At 39.3% G+C, this 18,000-nt stretch overlaps 1 protein-coding gene across 4 annotated transcripts in view; it reads left to right on the plus strand.

Annotated features, from left to right (window-relative positions):
- Positions 1–18,000, plus strand: part of AKAP6 (A-kinase anchoring protein 6) — a 493,560-nt gene that overhangs the window by 342,150 nt on the left and 133,410 nt on the right. For all 4 annotated transcript variants that reach the window (XM_060294728.1, XM_060294724.1, XM_060294726.1 and 1 more), the window contains one exon: positions 8,944–9,092. In XM_060294728.1, coding sequence (XP_060150711.1) covers positions 8,944–9,092 — 149 coding nt within the window. The remainder of the gene's footprint in view (positions 1–8,943; positions 9,093–18,000) is intronic.

An 18,000-nucleotide genomic window follows, 5' to 3' on the forward strand; every position in this document is an offset into this window, starting at 1 on the left:
TGTACAATGTCTTACATATAAGAGACTCCCAAAATATGTTTGTCAGATGAAGACCTCTAATCAGCTTTACTCCAAAGAGAAACATTGCTCCTTAGTCCTATGACTCCCTGCTCCAACTGTGTAGGAGAAGGAGGCTTTGTTACTCCATTCAGTTGTGCACACAGGGCTGAAGAGAGACTCTCATCCTTTATAATGCCAAATATTCTTTGTACTTAGTTAGAATGTAGCTAATCATGGATGTGTGATAAGTGTCTTCAGAGAGTTCATTTCTAGACAAAGGAAATGCACTTTGAATTCAATTCCAAAGATGAGTTATTTCAGGAAACCATGAACCTCCAACAGTGATGGCAAAAGCAACAACGCACAAAATAACTGGGATCTTGGGGGAAGAAAACACTGTAGAGGTGACAACGCTAAATCCTGGAGTGAGTATGAGGAATTCTGCCAAACAAAAGCATGGAGATTTCCAAGTGTAGATTCTAATCAACCCTGAAAGTCCTTGTCAGAGCCTGTGGGGGTCTAGAGACTGAAGGTGTTTCCAGAAGAATGAAGCAAGTTGGGCTAGTTGCGTGAGAAGGATACTATGGGGAGGTGAGAGGGGAGGCATAGTAAATATTTGTCTAAGGAATAAGAGAAAAAGGCATGTGATTAGAGACAGTGCATCAAAGGGTAAAAACAACAACAACAACAACAACTAGTAAAAGTAGGAAGATATTCCCAAATGACAAAATGATTGTCGGAAAAAGTACAGTTCCCCTCCATTGTATTGATGGATCTCCATGGTCCTCCTGAATTGGTGTGGATTCTTCCAAAGTGTGACATTACTAATGTTTCTTCCAAAAGCTCAAATGACTCTTTTTTAATGGGAAATCAGATTTTATTAAGCTAAAACAAGTTCTTACCCAGAAGACTTAAAACTTCATTTTGAAATGGATTGTGCAGCTTACTGCATGATGACAATAGCTGAAATTTTCATTCTATAAGTGTGAGACCATCGTGGTTAGTTTCTAATATAATACGTGAAGTATAGGATCACTCTATTAGCTGAATAAAATATTACCAAATGACTCGAAATAAAGAAGCTTTTCTTCTTCCTTTTTTTCCTAGATAAAAGTAAACAAGTTGTATATTACAATAATTTTCTGTCAAAGAAAAAAATAGTCTCCTTTCTAAGAGAAAATGAAGCCAACTATTTTAAAAATCAAGCTGAGGCTACAGCCTTCAAACTATCTGTTTTATTTCTTTGTAGACTTTAAACCATTTTAGATTTTCAAACTCAGTAAGATCTATTCAGCTAATTTGTATAGAGTGCCTATCACATACTGTGTGCTGTGCTGGGTGCTGGAGATGCAGCAATGAATATATGGATAAAAGTCCCTGTCCTCACGTGGCTTTCAGTCCACTGGGGGAAGATGGACAATACAAAATAAGTTACATATTTTAGCTACACATGGTGAATATGTATAAAGGATGATAAGGATTGCTGGGGGTGGGGGTCGGTTGAAGTATTAAGTAGAAGATCAAATAAGACCTGAATAAGAAGATGACATTTTCAGACAAGACCTGAGGGAGGTTAGGGACCAAGCTAGCTTGCAAACAAGACCAAATGCCCCTAGAGCATGCCCACAAGCCATGATGGAGCATGTCCGGATAGGTTGAAGACTGAGGACTCAACTGGGGAATTTGGACAACAGCCTAGTTGGAGTGTATTCAAGAGAAAATAGGAGAGGGATTGGACATAGTGAGTATAGATAATACATGTAAAAGTGACTTTGCTGTAATGGAGAACAGAGAAATGGGGCTTTAGCCAGAGGATAGATTGGTATCAACTGATGTCTAGAGATTATTTTTCCTTTTTTCTTTTTTTTAACATGGGAGAAACAGCATCTGGGGCTGGGGTGATAATGTGCTAATGAGAATAATTATAGTAGAGAGGAAAAACTTGATGAAGGGGAGAAGGGTGGTTTGCTGCTGGGGTGATAATCTTTGTGTAGATAAGAGGGGGTCTAGTGCCTAAGTAGAGGGGATTGGTCTTGGATAGAAATACGGACTGTTTCCACAGAAAAAGGAGAGAAAGCAGAGGATGTGGACCCAGATGCAAGTGGGTGGGTAGATGTGGTGGGAAGCTATGAAGTACAATATGAATGAGCAGGCAGACCTACAATGGCATGAGTTAAGAAAGAGTAAAATTAATTATTTAACATTCTCAGGATACTTAACCCAACAAAGGATGCTGTGACGTGCAGTGATAATGAAATAATTGATATTTCTTAAATAAATCAGTGCTTTTTAGGGCAAGGATAAGGCATATGTCTATATGTGATTATAAAAGTATGTGTTTAATCCTTAAAGACTGTTAGAATAACTGAAACTTACCTCCCCACCACCAAATTTTTCATGGGCTAACTATTTTGTCATTAGACACAATATCAGAGGAAGGTAGATGGTTGAGTAATTATTCAGGCCCTGGAGAAGATCGTTGAATTTGGATCACCACATACCAAGCCAAATTTAAATAAAATATTTTAGAACACTGTCTTGTGTTCTGATTATATTATTATTTTGTAGTCTAAATTTGAAAGAGTATCTGTAGTGATTTAAGCTATAGGTGCATACAAAATAAAAGGGGAAAACATACTAGCAATGATAAGCGGCAAAGCAATTGTATTAAACCTCAGATGAGAAGGCAGTGTTTCTAACTTTATTATGTGTATTAGTCTGCTAGGGTGGCAATAACAAACTACCACAGACTAGGTGGCTTAAACAACAGATTTATTTATTTCTTTCTTACAGTTCTGGAGGCTGGAAGTCCCAGATCAACATGTTGGGAGGTTTGGCAGGTTGGATTTCTGGTGAGGCCTCTCTCCTTGCTTGTAAATGACTGGCTACCTTCTCATTGTGTCCTCACATGGCCTTTTCTCTGTGGGAGCGCTCTGCATCTTCTTATAAGGACACCAGTCCTGTTGGATTAGGGCCACACCCTTGTGATCTATTTAACCTTAATTACCTCTTTAAAGACCCTGTCTCCAAATACAGTCACATTGGGGTTTAAGGCTTCAACATACAAATTGAAAAGTTATGACATTATGTGTCCTGAGTCTATAACATTATGTTAAACGTTTACTAGAGAGATATGAGTTAGTAGAATCTCTTAGGCATTTCCCCTGTTTGGGATGCTGGGCTTCTGGCCTCTTGGAAGCTGTTGATTCCCTTCTCAATGCAATGTTCTCAAAGTACACCAGGAGGTAGGAGCTTTATGAGCATATTTGGACTCATCCATCAGACACCTATGTTCCCATGACAGAAAAAGGGAGATGGAGGAAGATAATGCCATCACAGAAACAATGTCCTCTTTTGTTGGCAGGTCATTGGATAGGGTTCCGACTCCCTAACCTGACATCCTCCATAGCCTATCCCCTTCTACTTTAGCCTCTTCATCCAAATGCCTCCAAAACTCCAGCCACCATTCTCTGAACATGCCACATCCTTTCATAACTCTGGGCCTCTGAACAAAATGAGGTACTCTGCCTATAAAGATATTCATCTGCTTCTTTACCTGACAAAGTCATAGCCATGCTCCCAGATCTGGCTCAAATGCCACCTCTGTCAAGCCTTTACTGCCTACTCCTCACCTTCAGGCAATTAGTTCTTTTATTTCCCATCTTCCCCCACAATCATTTCACTTGGCACATTTGTAGGTATCTGTTGGCATGGCTCTTTCCTCCACTACACTGCAGTCCCTTGAGAAAAGGGGCTATGTTTTGTTCTTCTTTGTACCCACAGTCCCTGGTACAGTTCCTGACACATGATAAAGGCTCAGTGAATATATGAGTAATAAATTATTTACTGAGCCCCTATCATGTTCCAGATACTGCCAAGGTGCTGGGAATACAAAATGGCTGAGGAGACAGACAGACAGTGTCCCTGTATGGAGCTTAGAATCTGGAGACAGAGACAGAAAAAGTGTAAGCCAGCAAATGTAAGAATTTTTTTTTTTTTTTTTTTTTGCGGTACGTGGGCCTCTCACTGTTGTGGCCTCTCCCGTTGTGGACGCGCAGGCTCAGCGGCCATGGCTCACGGGCCCAGCCACTCCGCAGCATGTGGGATCTTCCTGGACCAGGGCACGAACCTGTGTCCCCTGCATCAGCAGGCGGACTCTCAACCACTGCGCCACTAGGGAAGCCCCAAATGTAAGAATTTTAAGTTGTGATATGTGCTGTGAAGGAAATTAACACTTCCGAAATGGAGAAAGATAGAGTGGATCTACTTTTGATTGGGTGGTCAGGGAAGACCTCTCTGAGAAGTAACATGTCAGCTGAGAGCTAAAGGATGAGAAGATGTTACCAAGAGAATGTTCCAGAGAAAGGGAACAGTATATGCAGAGGTCCTGAGACAGGAAAGAGCTGTTTAAAGAACTGGGAGAAGGCAAGCATGACGGTGCATAGTGATCAAGAGGGAAACAAGTAGGAAATGAAGTCTGAGACAGGCAGGAACCAAATCTAATGAGCCGTGGAAGAAGTTTGTGTTTTAGATCTGAATGCAGTATGAAACCAACTCAGTTTTATAGAGACCACTCTGGTCCTGTAAGGGAAGAGGTTAGAGGGGCAGGAATGGGTGAGGGGAGATACATATTAGAAGATAATTGCTGTACTACAGGGGAGAGATGATGAAGGCTTGGACCAGTCTGGCAGCAATGCAGACTGTGAAGACAGACTGGAGAGACATTTTGAAAGAGGAATCAACAGAATTTAGGGAGTAACTGGCTGTGGAAAATGAAGAAGAGGAGTCATGGAAGACTCTCAAGTTTCTGACCTAAGCAACAGATGGTGCCATTGATTTAACGGGAAAGTCCTAAGAACAAACTTTCGGGGCACACGATAAGGATGAGAATGGAGAGTGTTTTAAACAGTGATGCCTAAAGTAAATTCAGTTAGCAATGTCAGGTGATTGATTGGGTAGGTAGTTATGGCACTCAGAGGAGAGAATAGGAGGCCATTACTACATAGATGGCATGGAAAGCCATGGAAGAGAGTATAAATAAAGAAAAGAGATCCAGAATTAAGCCCTGAAATACCAACGACCAGTGATCCCAGATGTGATTCAAAAAGGTCAAGGAACTATCTATAAAATAGACTTGGGGATGGTGGAGAAAGAGGGAGGGAGAGTGTTTGAGAATCCATCGCATTAGGTCAGCTAAGGTGTAATGCAGGCCTAGATTAGAATAAGTGAGAACTGATTCTTTTTCTCTTCTCATCATACACCATCTCCCATGGCAGTCTCATTTCCTTTCCTAATGTCAACCATTGCCTCTGGGTTTATATTTCAGTCTTAATATTTCCACTTGCTTGCTGAACATCTCATTTGGGGAATCACACTAGTACCTCAAACCAAAAGACTCAATTCCAGCTCATTTGTTCCATTCACCTGTACTGCTGTTTTTATATTCCTACTCCCATTGACGGCACCTACCAGGAAGTGAGAGGTGGATCTGTCACTGAGTCTGTTCCCTCTTGTTCCTTTTTATTTTCCTTAATAGGTTGCTAAATCCCATTGATTACAATCAATCCCATTGATTGATTAGTAGGATCAGTAATATTATTTAATGTCTTAATTTCCATTTGTAAAATGTAGTCACTTTTAAAAGCATCCACAATTGTAATAGATGCTAAGAAATGAAATTCTTTTAATCAAAGATTCAGTGTTACTATTTTTTTAAGAACTATAGTTTCTTCAAATCTTTTTCTTAAAAATTTACCTTTGGGGCTTCCCTGGTGGCGCAGTGGTTGAGAGTCCGCCTGCTGATGCAGGGGACACGGGTTCGTGCCCCGGTCCGGGAAGATCCCACATGCCGCGGAGTGGCTGTGCCCATGAGCCATGGCCGCTGAGCCTGCGCGTCTGGAGCCTGTGCTCCGCAACGGGAGAGGCCATAACAGCGAGATGCCCGCGTACCGCAAAAAAAAAAAAAAAAAAAAAATTTACCTTTGGACTAAGATACAGTATGAGAAAAAGTTAAGACAGTTTGCAGAGAGATTTAGACTGGCAAAGTCATTCAACCTTAGCAGAAGAAGCAACTTTGGTTCTATTTTTATCATCACATTTAGGAATGAATCACTGAAAGCAGAGATAGAAATAGAGGTGGATAGAAAAGACCTGGGCCATCTAATTCATCTCCTTGTTAGCACAGGGAAGTTTCCTATGTCAAATGCCTTTGAGATATTGTGCAATAAAAGTCTTAGATTAACAACATTTCAATCACTTTTGTAAGGTGATTAATTATTTTTCAAGTTGCTCTCAGCAACTTGTCTCTCTCTGAGCTCCTTTCCACGTATCCCTGTCATGAGAGGTGTTTCCCTCTGTGCACAGAAATGGCCTAGGATCTCAAAAGGATGAACTTCAATTATTCTTCTATAGTAGTGATGAGTCTATATTAAGTTGGCCTCCCTCTTGATGATGCTTTTTGTGACCAGTGGCACACATTTGTGAAATCTTTGCCCAGAGCAAGCAGTGGTCTAATTTGCTACCTTAGGGTGGTTAAAAATTAATGGGAACCTGTAGGGATCAGACATGCCCCTTGGCATCTAATGGTGCAGATTCAATATTTTAATGGGGTTACCAATAGAATACTTTGTGTGGGATGTCCTCCTCAGTATCCCTATAGCATTGAGGAGGGGAGGGGTAGGGGGGTAGCATTTGGAAAGATTGTTTTTAAGTTCTTTTTTAAAATTATTATTACTGTTATTTTACTGAAGTAGAGTTGATTTACCATCTTGTGGCAATCTCTGCTGTACAGCAAAATGACTCAGTTATGCACACACAGATATTCTTTTTTTATATTCTTTTCCACTATGGTTCAGGATACAGTAGGACCTTGTTGTTTATCCATTCTAAATGTAATAGTTTGCATCTACTAACCCCAAACTCCCAGTCCATCCCTTTCCCTCCCCCACCCCCTTGGCAACCACAAGTCTCTTCTCTATGTCTATGAGTCTGTTTCCGTTTTGTAGAGAGGTTCATTGTGCCATATTTTAGTGGTATCACATGGTATTTCTCTTTCTCTTTCTGACTTACTTCACTTAGTATGATAATCTCTAGTTGCATTAAATTCTTTGACTATTGTTCAGTATCTCTCAGTTATCTCATATTTAGTTACTTAAGAATATTGTATGCTCTTTTGAAAGATATATTCTGTTGTTTTTTTCTAATCATTGACTCCCTCTATTCAGTTTCATGTACCTCCCCCCAACTGTTAAAAAATATTCTTAGGTCTGTAGGTATCATTTCTCCACATTCTATGATATCTGCAAAGCTCTGAGTTGGCACTCTTCTGTGTTGCCATTAATATACTCCATACCTTCTCTTTCACTATCTATTAATAAATATGCCAAATAACACTAAATCTAGTATTTCCTTTGTGCTTTTCCATCAGCCATACCCCTCTTCCCATACTGAATGTACTCCATGTAACATTATCCTTTGTTTATACTGTTTGACATAATTCTTAATCCAGTTGAGTCTATTCTGATTCAAGCCAATTCGTTTGGGCAAGAAGAGTTTACATGAACCAATACATAGATTGCAGTTCTTAACTGATTTCTGAAACTTCAGTTATATGAGTATAGTAATTTTAGCATTTTTAAAGTTCTTCCTCAGTATCTAGAACATTCATAAGTAGCTGCTGTGGAAAGCAACAAAATGCGAACTCTAGAGTGGTTTGAGATCTTACAGTTCATAAGCTACCCATTTCCTTTACAGAGTCCTGATTTGCCCTTTTAAGCAGCTGCTACTTTGCAACACTCTCTCTTTCTTTCCATGGTTGAGTCTGTAAAACCAGAGACCAGGCAAAAGGCCTTGGTTGGCACTGGATGCAAAGAGTAGGAGGTCATGTCTGACTTTGCTTATCCATTCTGGCAACTGCTTTTCCTGCATGTTATAGAATTCTGACCTGGGTCAAACAGGTCTGACTCAGACCTGTTTTTTTGTAGGAGAATATATATAATTAAATTATAAAGAAACAGAAGTTTTAAGGCTATTGAGAAATGTTAACGGACGTGTTGGATTTAGTGAAGTGCGCCAAAAGAAAATAAGAGCTCCTTTGGTCCACAGTGCACATAACTCATCATTGCTCTTTCCCCTTCACCATAGGCAAGCATGCCACTGAGAAGACTTCATTCCCCGTCTCATCTGGTGTTCTAGGGAACTCTAAAGCCACAGGGATCACAACAGCTGCAATAAATAAAGCATCTATTCAATGCTATTCCATGCCAAATATTATTCAGCATTCTTTTGGCCTTGGTTTGATAGAAAACAGCATGGTGAACTTACTACCTCTCCCTGTACTACAGTGAGCCCCAAGTATCTATGAAAGATTTAACAATTCAAGCCTGCATGTAAGCAAAATCACTGTTCTCTCTATTTTAACATTATTAAGACAAAATCCAGAGAACCAAAAAAAAAATGTAATACAGGAAGTCCGTTGTCACTATTGGAAAGGTATTGAATTAATACTAGGCTTTTTTATTCTCCTCGGGGAAGATAATGAGAAGCATTCAAAGTATGTGTCCATGCAAATGTATGGATCGGAGGGGGAATCTTTAAAAAAATAAATGTTACATATGTGGCAATACGAGGAAGAATATTATTAAGGAATTTCACAGAATTTTTATGTAAAGTCTCATCATACAGTATTACGATCTCAGGGATATTTTGTGATATTTACTGAGTCTTCTGAGAATTCATTTATTCAGGTCATATTTTAAGGAGGAACTTATAAGATTCAAATCTAAAATATAATTCTGTAATATGCCCAGCTGATCCCATTAAATCCAACCTGAAAAGGAGCAGGATAATGATGTGAACAATTCCCATTCTTTGAGTTGTTACACCTCACTTGAAATGCATTCCTTCTGGATTAAAACAGCAATTCCTCTTTTTTTCTCTCTCCAGGCTGAGGTTCAACTATGCTACCTGGAAGCACAAAGAGATGCTGTTGAGCAGATGTCCCTCAAGCTGTACAGCGAGCAGTATACCAGCAGCAGCAAGAGGAAAGAAGAGTTTGCTGATATGTCAAAAGTTCATTCAGTAGGAGGCAATGGGTAGGGAACTATTCTTTTTGTTGTTTTATTCTCACTAATCTCTACTTTTTCAATGATGTTCCACTGGTAGGTGTTAGGCAGGCATTTCGTCCCTAGATAACAAGAGAAGCGCGATAGATGAGGCATTTATGTTCTTTTCCATTCACTTCAGAATTGAAGACTGTGGATTTTTTCAGTGTGTCATCTCACCCAGAACTTCCTAACTTTGTTATTATTGTTTTCAAAACAGCCTTGTGATTTTATGAGTGTTTCTGTCACTACACTATGCCTGTAACTCTTTTCAGTATATTTCCCCCTCTTTAAACTTCACCGTTTATTTTAAAGTCTATAGAAGCAACTTTTAAATACCAGAACCTCACTGTAAACTTGGTAGAACATAATTTTTATGAAAAATATAGATATTTAATAATTGTTTAGGGGCTATGAGCTAACCGGTTTGTCACATAAAGTCACCTGGAATAATGGACTAGCGCTTATTGTCTATGGTATGTGAAAAGACCCAGCAATTTCAGTGACCCACCAACAATTTCATTCAGCCTGAGACTAATGGACTAATGGCTGTCTCTATATTGTACTAACTACCCATGCTATTGAATAGTTAAGTCATGCATTCAAATATTTCCAAATTACTTTAAAGTTATGCGAACACTGTGTGTGTATATATAAATATGTATGTATATATAATACATGTATAGAATTTTTTAAAAACGTATATTAAAAAAAATTTTTTCTGGCTCAATTTGAATATTTAGTAGGTGATTATTAAAGAGTAAAAGAGTGAAATGAAATTTAATTATTTCATAGTTTTAATGACTTGATAATAATTATACTCATAAAAATGGAAACAGTGACCTATTTCGCTCTTATACTTGAGCCAGACAACACGGAGGAGAAACTGTTCCCCCAAGTTCTATTAGATGTTAATAGCACAGTATAAATCTATGGGGTATAACTCTAGCCAAAATATTCCTTGAAAAGACAGGAGGAAAGAAGTAAGTGCTTATGGTTCTGACGTGACTTAAAATTCAAATTTGGGGGATAAATTAAGAACACAAGTTACAAATCCTGTCTTGTGATATAACCCAAGGTCTAAGAATGCAAGAAAAGAATCAGAGTCATAATTCTTTTTTAGGAAATGGGAAAGGACTTTTCAAATTTTAAAATTTACCTATCCATATAATTTGTTGCTCTATTAAGATATTTGTTATACATAGACATGTTATACATATATTTGATTCATCTTATACGATTCAGAAGGCATTTATTCGCAAGAGGACAAGCACAGCAGCAAATAAGAAAGAAAAGGTTAAACCTTGGAGCATGAACAATACGCTGTTTTGAGGCCTTAACGTGCTTTAATTTTTCTAAATGCCTAAATAGTCTCTGGTGTACCCACAACCACAAACTTTAGGTCACATTTTCATGTTTTCTAAAAGTGCTGGGGGTTGAGCGGGCACCATGTGCTTCTGACCTTGGATTCCAAGGGCCCAACCTGAGTACTTACTCTGGGCTCCACAAATCATAAATCTGCCCTGGGAATTGCTTAGTTAACAACAAGCATTGTTCTGTAAAGTGGGAGTACGTGAACTTGCCTGATATCCTTTGTTTATGCTCCTTAGGGTGCTGAAGGCTGTGCATTGTGCAGAAATTTAACAGTATGCTAAAGAAAAGGCAGCTATTTAATACTAAGGACAAAAAGCATATACTCCTTTCTATTTTCTGTTTACATACAGAAAACCATTGTTTGAGAAATGTATGTGGGTGAGGTTATCTGGGGTGTCCTGCCCCTAAGACTCTTTGCTCCCACAGTTGAATCCTTAATTCTGAAGCCTTAAGAACACAGCCTTGTAAAATTATCTGCTCCGATGATACATAAACTTCATTAACCGTTCATTTTGTTACATAGAATGAGCATTGTTTCCGATAAGCAATTGTGGGAATAGTGTGGGATTTCTAGGGTCTTCATTCCATATGCAGATAGATATCCAATCTACTAAAGAGAACATTAAGTTAGTGATACAATTTGTATATTTTCATTTCCTCCCCGTGCCTACATGCATGCGAAGAAGAGTATGTAGTTGAAAAATGTATAAGGTTACTCCAGGGAAGACTCAGCTGCTAGACTGAATGGAGATCTTAAATTTCTAAGAATTTTGCATAACCAAAGTATTGTTTAGAAATGAGTTTATAACCTTTCTGGCTTGACGAAAAGGTGTGCATCAAGGTGATTTAACACAGCTTATATACAACTGTGAAATGTGTGTTTAGCAGTCATGAATATGTGCAGTGGGAAGATTTCCCCAAAAGTATGTGAACCTGTGTGAGCTGTAGTAACGGAGTGTGCCCCTCTGTGGGAGACTCTGGGCACTGGCTCCTCCATCACAAAGTGGGAAACCATGGCTTCCTGTAGGGACATACAATGCTTCAATCACTGGTGATTCTCAGTGGGAGCAGGTTGGTACTTTTGATTCCGGCTGATTTAAATGAAAGCTTATAGATTGTTTTGTGTCTTTCATCCAGTAAATGTCCACTGAAGGCCTACTAAGTGCATGGCATGATGTTCTGAGCAGAGTTTGTCAAGAACACTTATAATCTGTGTACTTTGTAAAGTATAACCATCTCTTTTTGTAACACCTCTTTCTATCAAGGAGTTATCTGATTTCATTTTTTTAATGAATTTCAAAATCTTGTTTAATTCATTAAGTAGCATCCATATCAAGATTTAGTGTAGATTAAAAACCAGGTCTTTTGTTCAGCTTATAAATGATAGAACTGAGAGGCAGAAAGGCGGGGTGACTGGCTTGTCCAGGACCTCAACTCAGAGTCCTGGGTCACGATGCAGTGGACAACCCATAAAGTTACACTTTGCCCTCTCTCTGAGAATTTCATTCAGACCCTTGATAAACATTTTTCCCCCTAAAACACATGTTATGCATATTCCATACTGTATAAAATTTAAATTATGGTATCTTCCTACTATGGAAAAATGGAAGAGTCCTAAGGCAATTTCATTAAAGCCACAAGGAATTTTGGGCAAAAACATTGCAAAGCAGGTGGTAAGTGAAAACAGAATTGACTTCATTCATTAATTTGATGAATATTATTAAATACCTCCTATATGAAGTGCAGAGATGAAATGGTCCCTGCCCTTGAGGGACTCACAGTTTGGTAGGAGGAGCCAGATCTGTAAACAACATGTAGTAAAGGATCACAAGTGCTGAGTTAGAAATCTGCTTGGCGTCAGGATCAGGGCTTATGGAAGGTGAAGCTCAATGCTGACTGCAGTAGGGGGAGTTGGAGCAGGTCAGGAAAGACAGCAGAAAGAGAGGACTCTGGAGATGATTTTCGAAAGAAGCCTAGGTCAGGGGAAGAGTTTTCCAATTTAATCTGAACAAACATTTATTGAGCACTTACAAAGACAGACCGTAGTCCCTACCTTCATGAAACAGTCTAGCAAGAGAGTGCAGCATTAAGCCAGTATTTGCCTGTGCAATGAGGAAGAAGAGGAAGCAGAGGGTGCCAGGGAAGCTCAGAGCAAACAGTGTAGACTCCATGAGGCAGGGTTGTGCCTGTCATGTTCACCACACTCAGCCCTGCACCCTGGAATGTGCTAGGTGCTCGGCGAATGCATTGATGCATAAATGAATAACTAAAACGGATCTGGGGGTCTGAGAGAGGGAGCAAAGGTCTGGAATCATTAGACTACCTGCTGTTCCATATGACTGGAGAGGAGGGTAGAAAGTTGGAGGGGGGTGGTGAAAAATAAGGCTTAGGAAGAAAGTGAAGTCCAGATCCTAGAGTTAATCACTGAGTTCATGGTTCTTAACCAGGATAGTGCATCAGGATTACCTATGCAGCTTTTAAGCCAAAAAATGCCTGCCCGTCTCGCCTCCCTAAAAATTCTGACTCAGTAGGCAGGAGTGGCCCAGGATGTATTTGATGCCCACTTCCATTGAGAACCATTGCTTTAGTGGTTTTCAAAGTCTGGACCAACAGCATTAGTGTCTCCTGGGAATTTGTTAGACATGCAGATTCTGGGTCCCACTCCACATGTACTAACTTGGAAAGTCTGGGGGCGGAGACCAGTAATGGAAAAAGTGGAGACAGAATTGGAGGCTAAAGCCAGAAGGAGTCGATTAACCTTGGCTGAGGGGAATGAGGGAGAAAAAGGAACCACTCTGACGCTCCAGTTGCTGGCTCAAGGGGGAGAAGGAAACTAGGAGGATTTGGATTCAAATCATTTTCGTGTCATTCAACACTTAGTAACTCTTGAGCAACAAGGAAGTGCAGACTCTACTAGGCACTGGGGATGTAGAGACAGTGGGACCCAAAGGGTGGCAGGAGCATGTCAGTCAGGAACGCCTGCTAGGAGAAGTGTCCATGGAGGATGGCCAGGGTCAGAAGTGACAGCCAGAGTGTCTCCCACAAAGGAGACAGTGTGTACACACAGCTGGAACCAGCCAAGGATCCCAGCAAGACTAGACTGGCAATTTTCAAACAGTATTCTGTCGGCAGTCGGGAGAATACATTGCCATGGGCAATACTAGACAGCCATCGGTTAAGAGGCTATTCCAGTTATCCACGTGAGAAATAGTTAGAGCCTGAGCTAATAAGACAGCAGGAATGGAAACTGAAAGAAGGACGTTGAAGACAGGCCCTGGTCACTGAGTGGATGGGGGGCATTTAAGACAGCGCCTCTCCTGAAAGGGAGGAGCAGGGGGGTGGGGAGAAGCTGAGTGTTTGGGACATAGTTCTTTTTATGATCTGCGTAACATCTAAGTAGAAATGCCCAGGAAGCAGGTCTGGAGCTCAGGAGTGTCTTGGGCTCCTCAACCATCAACAAGGACAGTATGGTAACTATGAAGTGGTAGAGGCTAAGAGAGCTAGGAGCTTACCTTGTGGTAGTCTATCCCATAAAATCTACCCCAGGTAGACATAACAGTATCTCTAAGAACGCTCGTTTTAAAAGGTATGGCTAATAGGAACGTTTTTCTTTCAGTTAGACTCTTTCAGGCTCTATTATAGAAGTCTTCTAAAATAAAAACTACACCATTGAAAATTCCATGTGATATCTTGATTAGCAGGAATTGAGGACTACAGTTGACTATTATTTTCTGTCTTAAAGCTGCAGGCAACATGTCCTGATTGTAGATATTAGAATGCATTAGGTCTGCTCTGATTGCTTCCAAATGCACAATAACATTTATGTTTAGGGACAGTCATACATTCACTCTAGTCTAATTTCTTAAAGGAGGAGAGAGAGCATACATGATTAAAAATTAAAGATTTGGATTCAAGTTGGCACTCTGCTACTTTTTAGCTGTGTGACCTTGATTGAGACACTTAACCTCCTCAGTATGCAATATCTCAGTCTGTAAAATAGTAATATTTTATTATTCCTATTATTATTTTATTATTCCTATTATTAAGTAGACTGATTATTATCCCAGTCTACTTCCCATGCTTTTTGCAGCATAGAACTACAATAATCAATAAGAAAATGTCTAAAATACCTGGAATGTAATAGATATGTGAAAAATTAGTTAATGAAATATGCATCAGAGCAACTACTATGTTGCAAGGAGTTGTATGAGGTGCTAGGAATGGAAAAAATACATATGACTTGATCTCTACTGTCTAGTGAGGGAGAAAGACAGAGACACTCAGATACAACCTTATGAAATGATGGTCAAAATTCCAGATAGACGGTATTATGGGGATACTTAGGAGGCTTGCCTAATCCAGCCTGGCTAGAAGGGGTCAGGGAGGTTTATGGGAGGAGGGAACATCTGAGCTGTCTTAAAAGATGCATAGATACTAGCCATTAGGAAAAGGTCAGGTAGAATGAGGGTGAGGATTTCAGGTGTGTATGTAGGGGTGTGTGTGTGTGTGTGTGTGTGTGTGCATGTGTGTGAGCGTGCACTCACGCACGTATTAAGGGTTACCATAAATAATAATTTGAAGCAGAAGTGCATGGAGATGTTTCCTGACTCTGCTTCCTGGGATCAGGAGGGAATCCCAAGGGAGCTCTTAGAGACTTCTGTTTTTGTGGTAAAGTTCTAGAAGATACCTCAGTCTCAGTCATATGCCAGGCTTCCTCTGGTTGTAGGGGAATTTGGGCAATGTCTACAGATGGATATGTAGTTAAGGTTTATGCTCTGTGTGTAAGAATACAGGAGTATTCACCCTGTAAGGTTTTAGCGTAAATTTTACTTCCAAATACAAACAGTATATATAGGTTATTTCCAAGCACAACAGGCTGAACTCAGTGAACTTTAATTAGACAAAAGGCTAAACGTTCAGCAGGAAAGATGAGTCCATTTTCCTTTAGTAAGAGAAGTATCCCTGGATCAGTGTGAAAACATACACAGATATATATATACACCATATATAAAAAACACTCCCAAAGAGGAATGATACTGACAGATGAAAACAAATATATCACTATTTAAAACATTGCTTGATTAAAGAGCAAATTTGACTCTAAATTAATTAAGCAATAAGATACACTGAATGACTGTAACTACCTGAGAAGCGATATAATCACCCCTGGATTTCACTGCAGCAGGGTGATCTTTCTAGTTTTCTGTTGAGCAAAAGGCCAAAAATATCTCTGTGCAGTGGGATGAACATTCATGCTCACTCATATTCTCTCTCTCTCTCTCTCTCTCTCTCTCTCTCTCTCACATGCACACACAAAGACACACACAAAAAAAATGACAATTTGGAATTTCTGCTCAATGGGTGTTTTTGGAACATTGCTACATAAAATGTTTTCTTTTTGGTACACACCAGCCTTAAAATGAAGTACTATCTCTTACGTGTGCCAATGTTGAGAACACCTTTGCAGATATATCACTAGACAGCCCAAAGAGACCTTATTTCCACCCTGCATTTCTATTTTCTTCCCTTGATTATTCCCCTGTCTTAAACTAATGAACAGCTGCTCAGTGTTCAGTTCCGGTTCTTTTTGTACCTTCTCTTGTGCTGTGGTGTTATTGAACAATAAGATCTCAACACAGCCTGTAGTCAAAGTAGCCAAAAGTGCCTGACTACCTTCTGAAAAACTGACATTCTAGGCACTATGTGATTATTAAAATAGGTCTTTCTGGGCTGAAAAAAAAAATCTCACCAGTATAAATGTATTCATTTGGGACCATGATATTATATCCTTCTAATGTGCAAATACCTTAAACTAATTTTAGACCTAGACAGTCTTCCACTTCAATAATCTAATGCCATCCATGCCAGGAGCCAACAAAGGGTAAACCAGAGAGGTAGTGGCATAATTTCTGGGGAAGTATTATTTCAAAGTTAACAAAGTTAACGGTAAAGTCAACAATTATATATATATCCATCTTAATAATGTTCAAACAATTTCTGTACTGCTTTGGAGAGTTTATGGGGTCTGTTGAAGAAGGACAGAGGTATGAGGGAACCTAAGACAAATCTAATCTACCTCATTTTAATGTGCAGAGCTTAATTCTTTTCTTTAAAATTTATTCCTTTATGCATTCCCCCATGTCTTTCACAAAGGATTTAAGTCAACTTACAAAAATATTTACAATAAAATAGAATAAATATTTGACTGAAGTAAGTTAAGCAAAAGTAAAACATGTGTAAGAAAACAAACAAATGCATATTCTATGCATGTCCTCAAGAAGGGCAGTGATTTGGCTCTAAGCTTTCCACATCCAAAGAAAAGAGTGAAATCTCATCCATCAGAAAATTCATAGTGTCCTAAGATGAAAAATAATATATAAAGCTGCGGAAACAGCTGCTTATGCCATTGAGTCCTGAGAGGAATTTCTGCTGTAGTTCTTCGAGGAGAAGATAGGCATCTGTGATACTACATCCCTATAAGAGAAAACAAATTCCCAAGGCAGTTTTTTGATGTAGGCTGCAGAAGTGATGGCAAAGCACAGTTCACTGAGAGCCGTTCTACGAGTAACCAGAACCCTGTAGTCTGAGCATAGCACTCTGTGGCCAGGGTCAGCCTTGATGGAGGAGATAGACAAAGTCATTTTGGGAGAGGTCTCCATATTAAGTCTGCCACCAGGTTTTTGTTAGGGATTGGGTGGCCGAGAGTTATTTCTAGGTTATTTACCTCCTACCCTAACCCTGAGGGTAAATATTCTCTGTTGCTTCTTAAATCTTTGAAAAACAGGGAGGCCTAGGGTGGAGTAGACCTTTTACCAAAGGCTGAGCTGCCCAATGCTCACCAGTGCCAGTAGCAAGTCTGGATCCAGCCCCGTCTAACACACAGACACTGACATAGGAAGGTTTATATCTTTTTTTTTTTTTTTTTTTAAACATCATCTCTTGCTTTGTCTTTGGACGTGTAGGTTCTCCCATTTGTGTTAGAATCACTATTGATTCTAAATTCTTCAGAATGTTTTCAAGCTTTTTGGCTAGAACTTAGTCCAGTGTATTATCTGAAAATTTAGAGAAAGATATGACTTCCTGACAGCCTAACAGAATCCTCTAAATACGTCTAGAAATTTACATTAATATTTCTAATTTTATGGCTAATCCTGGAGGTTAGAATTTTTTTGCTTTATGGCTTTTATTTTAATAGCAAGTGTTTATGGACAGACTGTCCATGAGACCATGAGAAAGTGGGGCCAAGTCATGAACAAATCTGTAGGGTTGATCTTACTTTTCTTAGACATTTTCATATGTACATGGGTGTATATGAGAATTGAGAAAATTACTGCTGGAAAGAACTCCATATTCCTTTTTATTTATTAATGGCAAAGGCAGGCTGCTTTTCTCATGAGGAAGTGGCTCATGAATTTTCATTCAAAATTGTAAATTAGTGTCCACACTTTAATATGTTTAGAGTGGAAAGGGATTCTACATGCAACTGTGCATATCAGATATCATGTCTAGAAAGCTAAATTTTATT

Source organism: Globicephala melas, chromosome 2 (assembly GCF_963455315.2).
Source record: "Globicephala melas chromosome 2, mGloMel1.2, whole genome shotgun sequence".
NCBI classification, from domain to species: Eukaryota; Metazoa; Chordata; class Mammalia; order Artiodactyla; family Delphinidae; genus Globicephala; species Globicephala melas.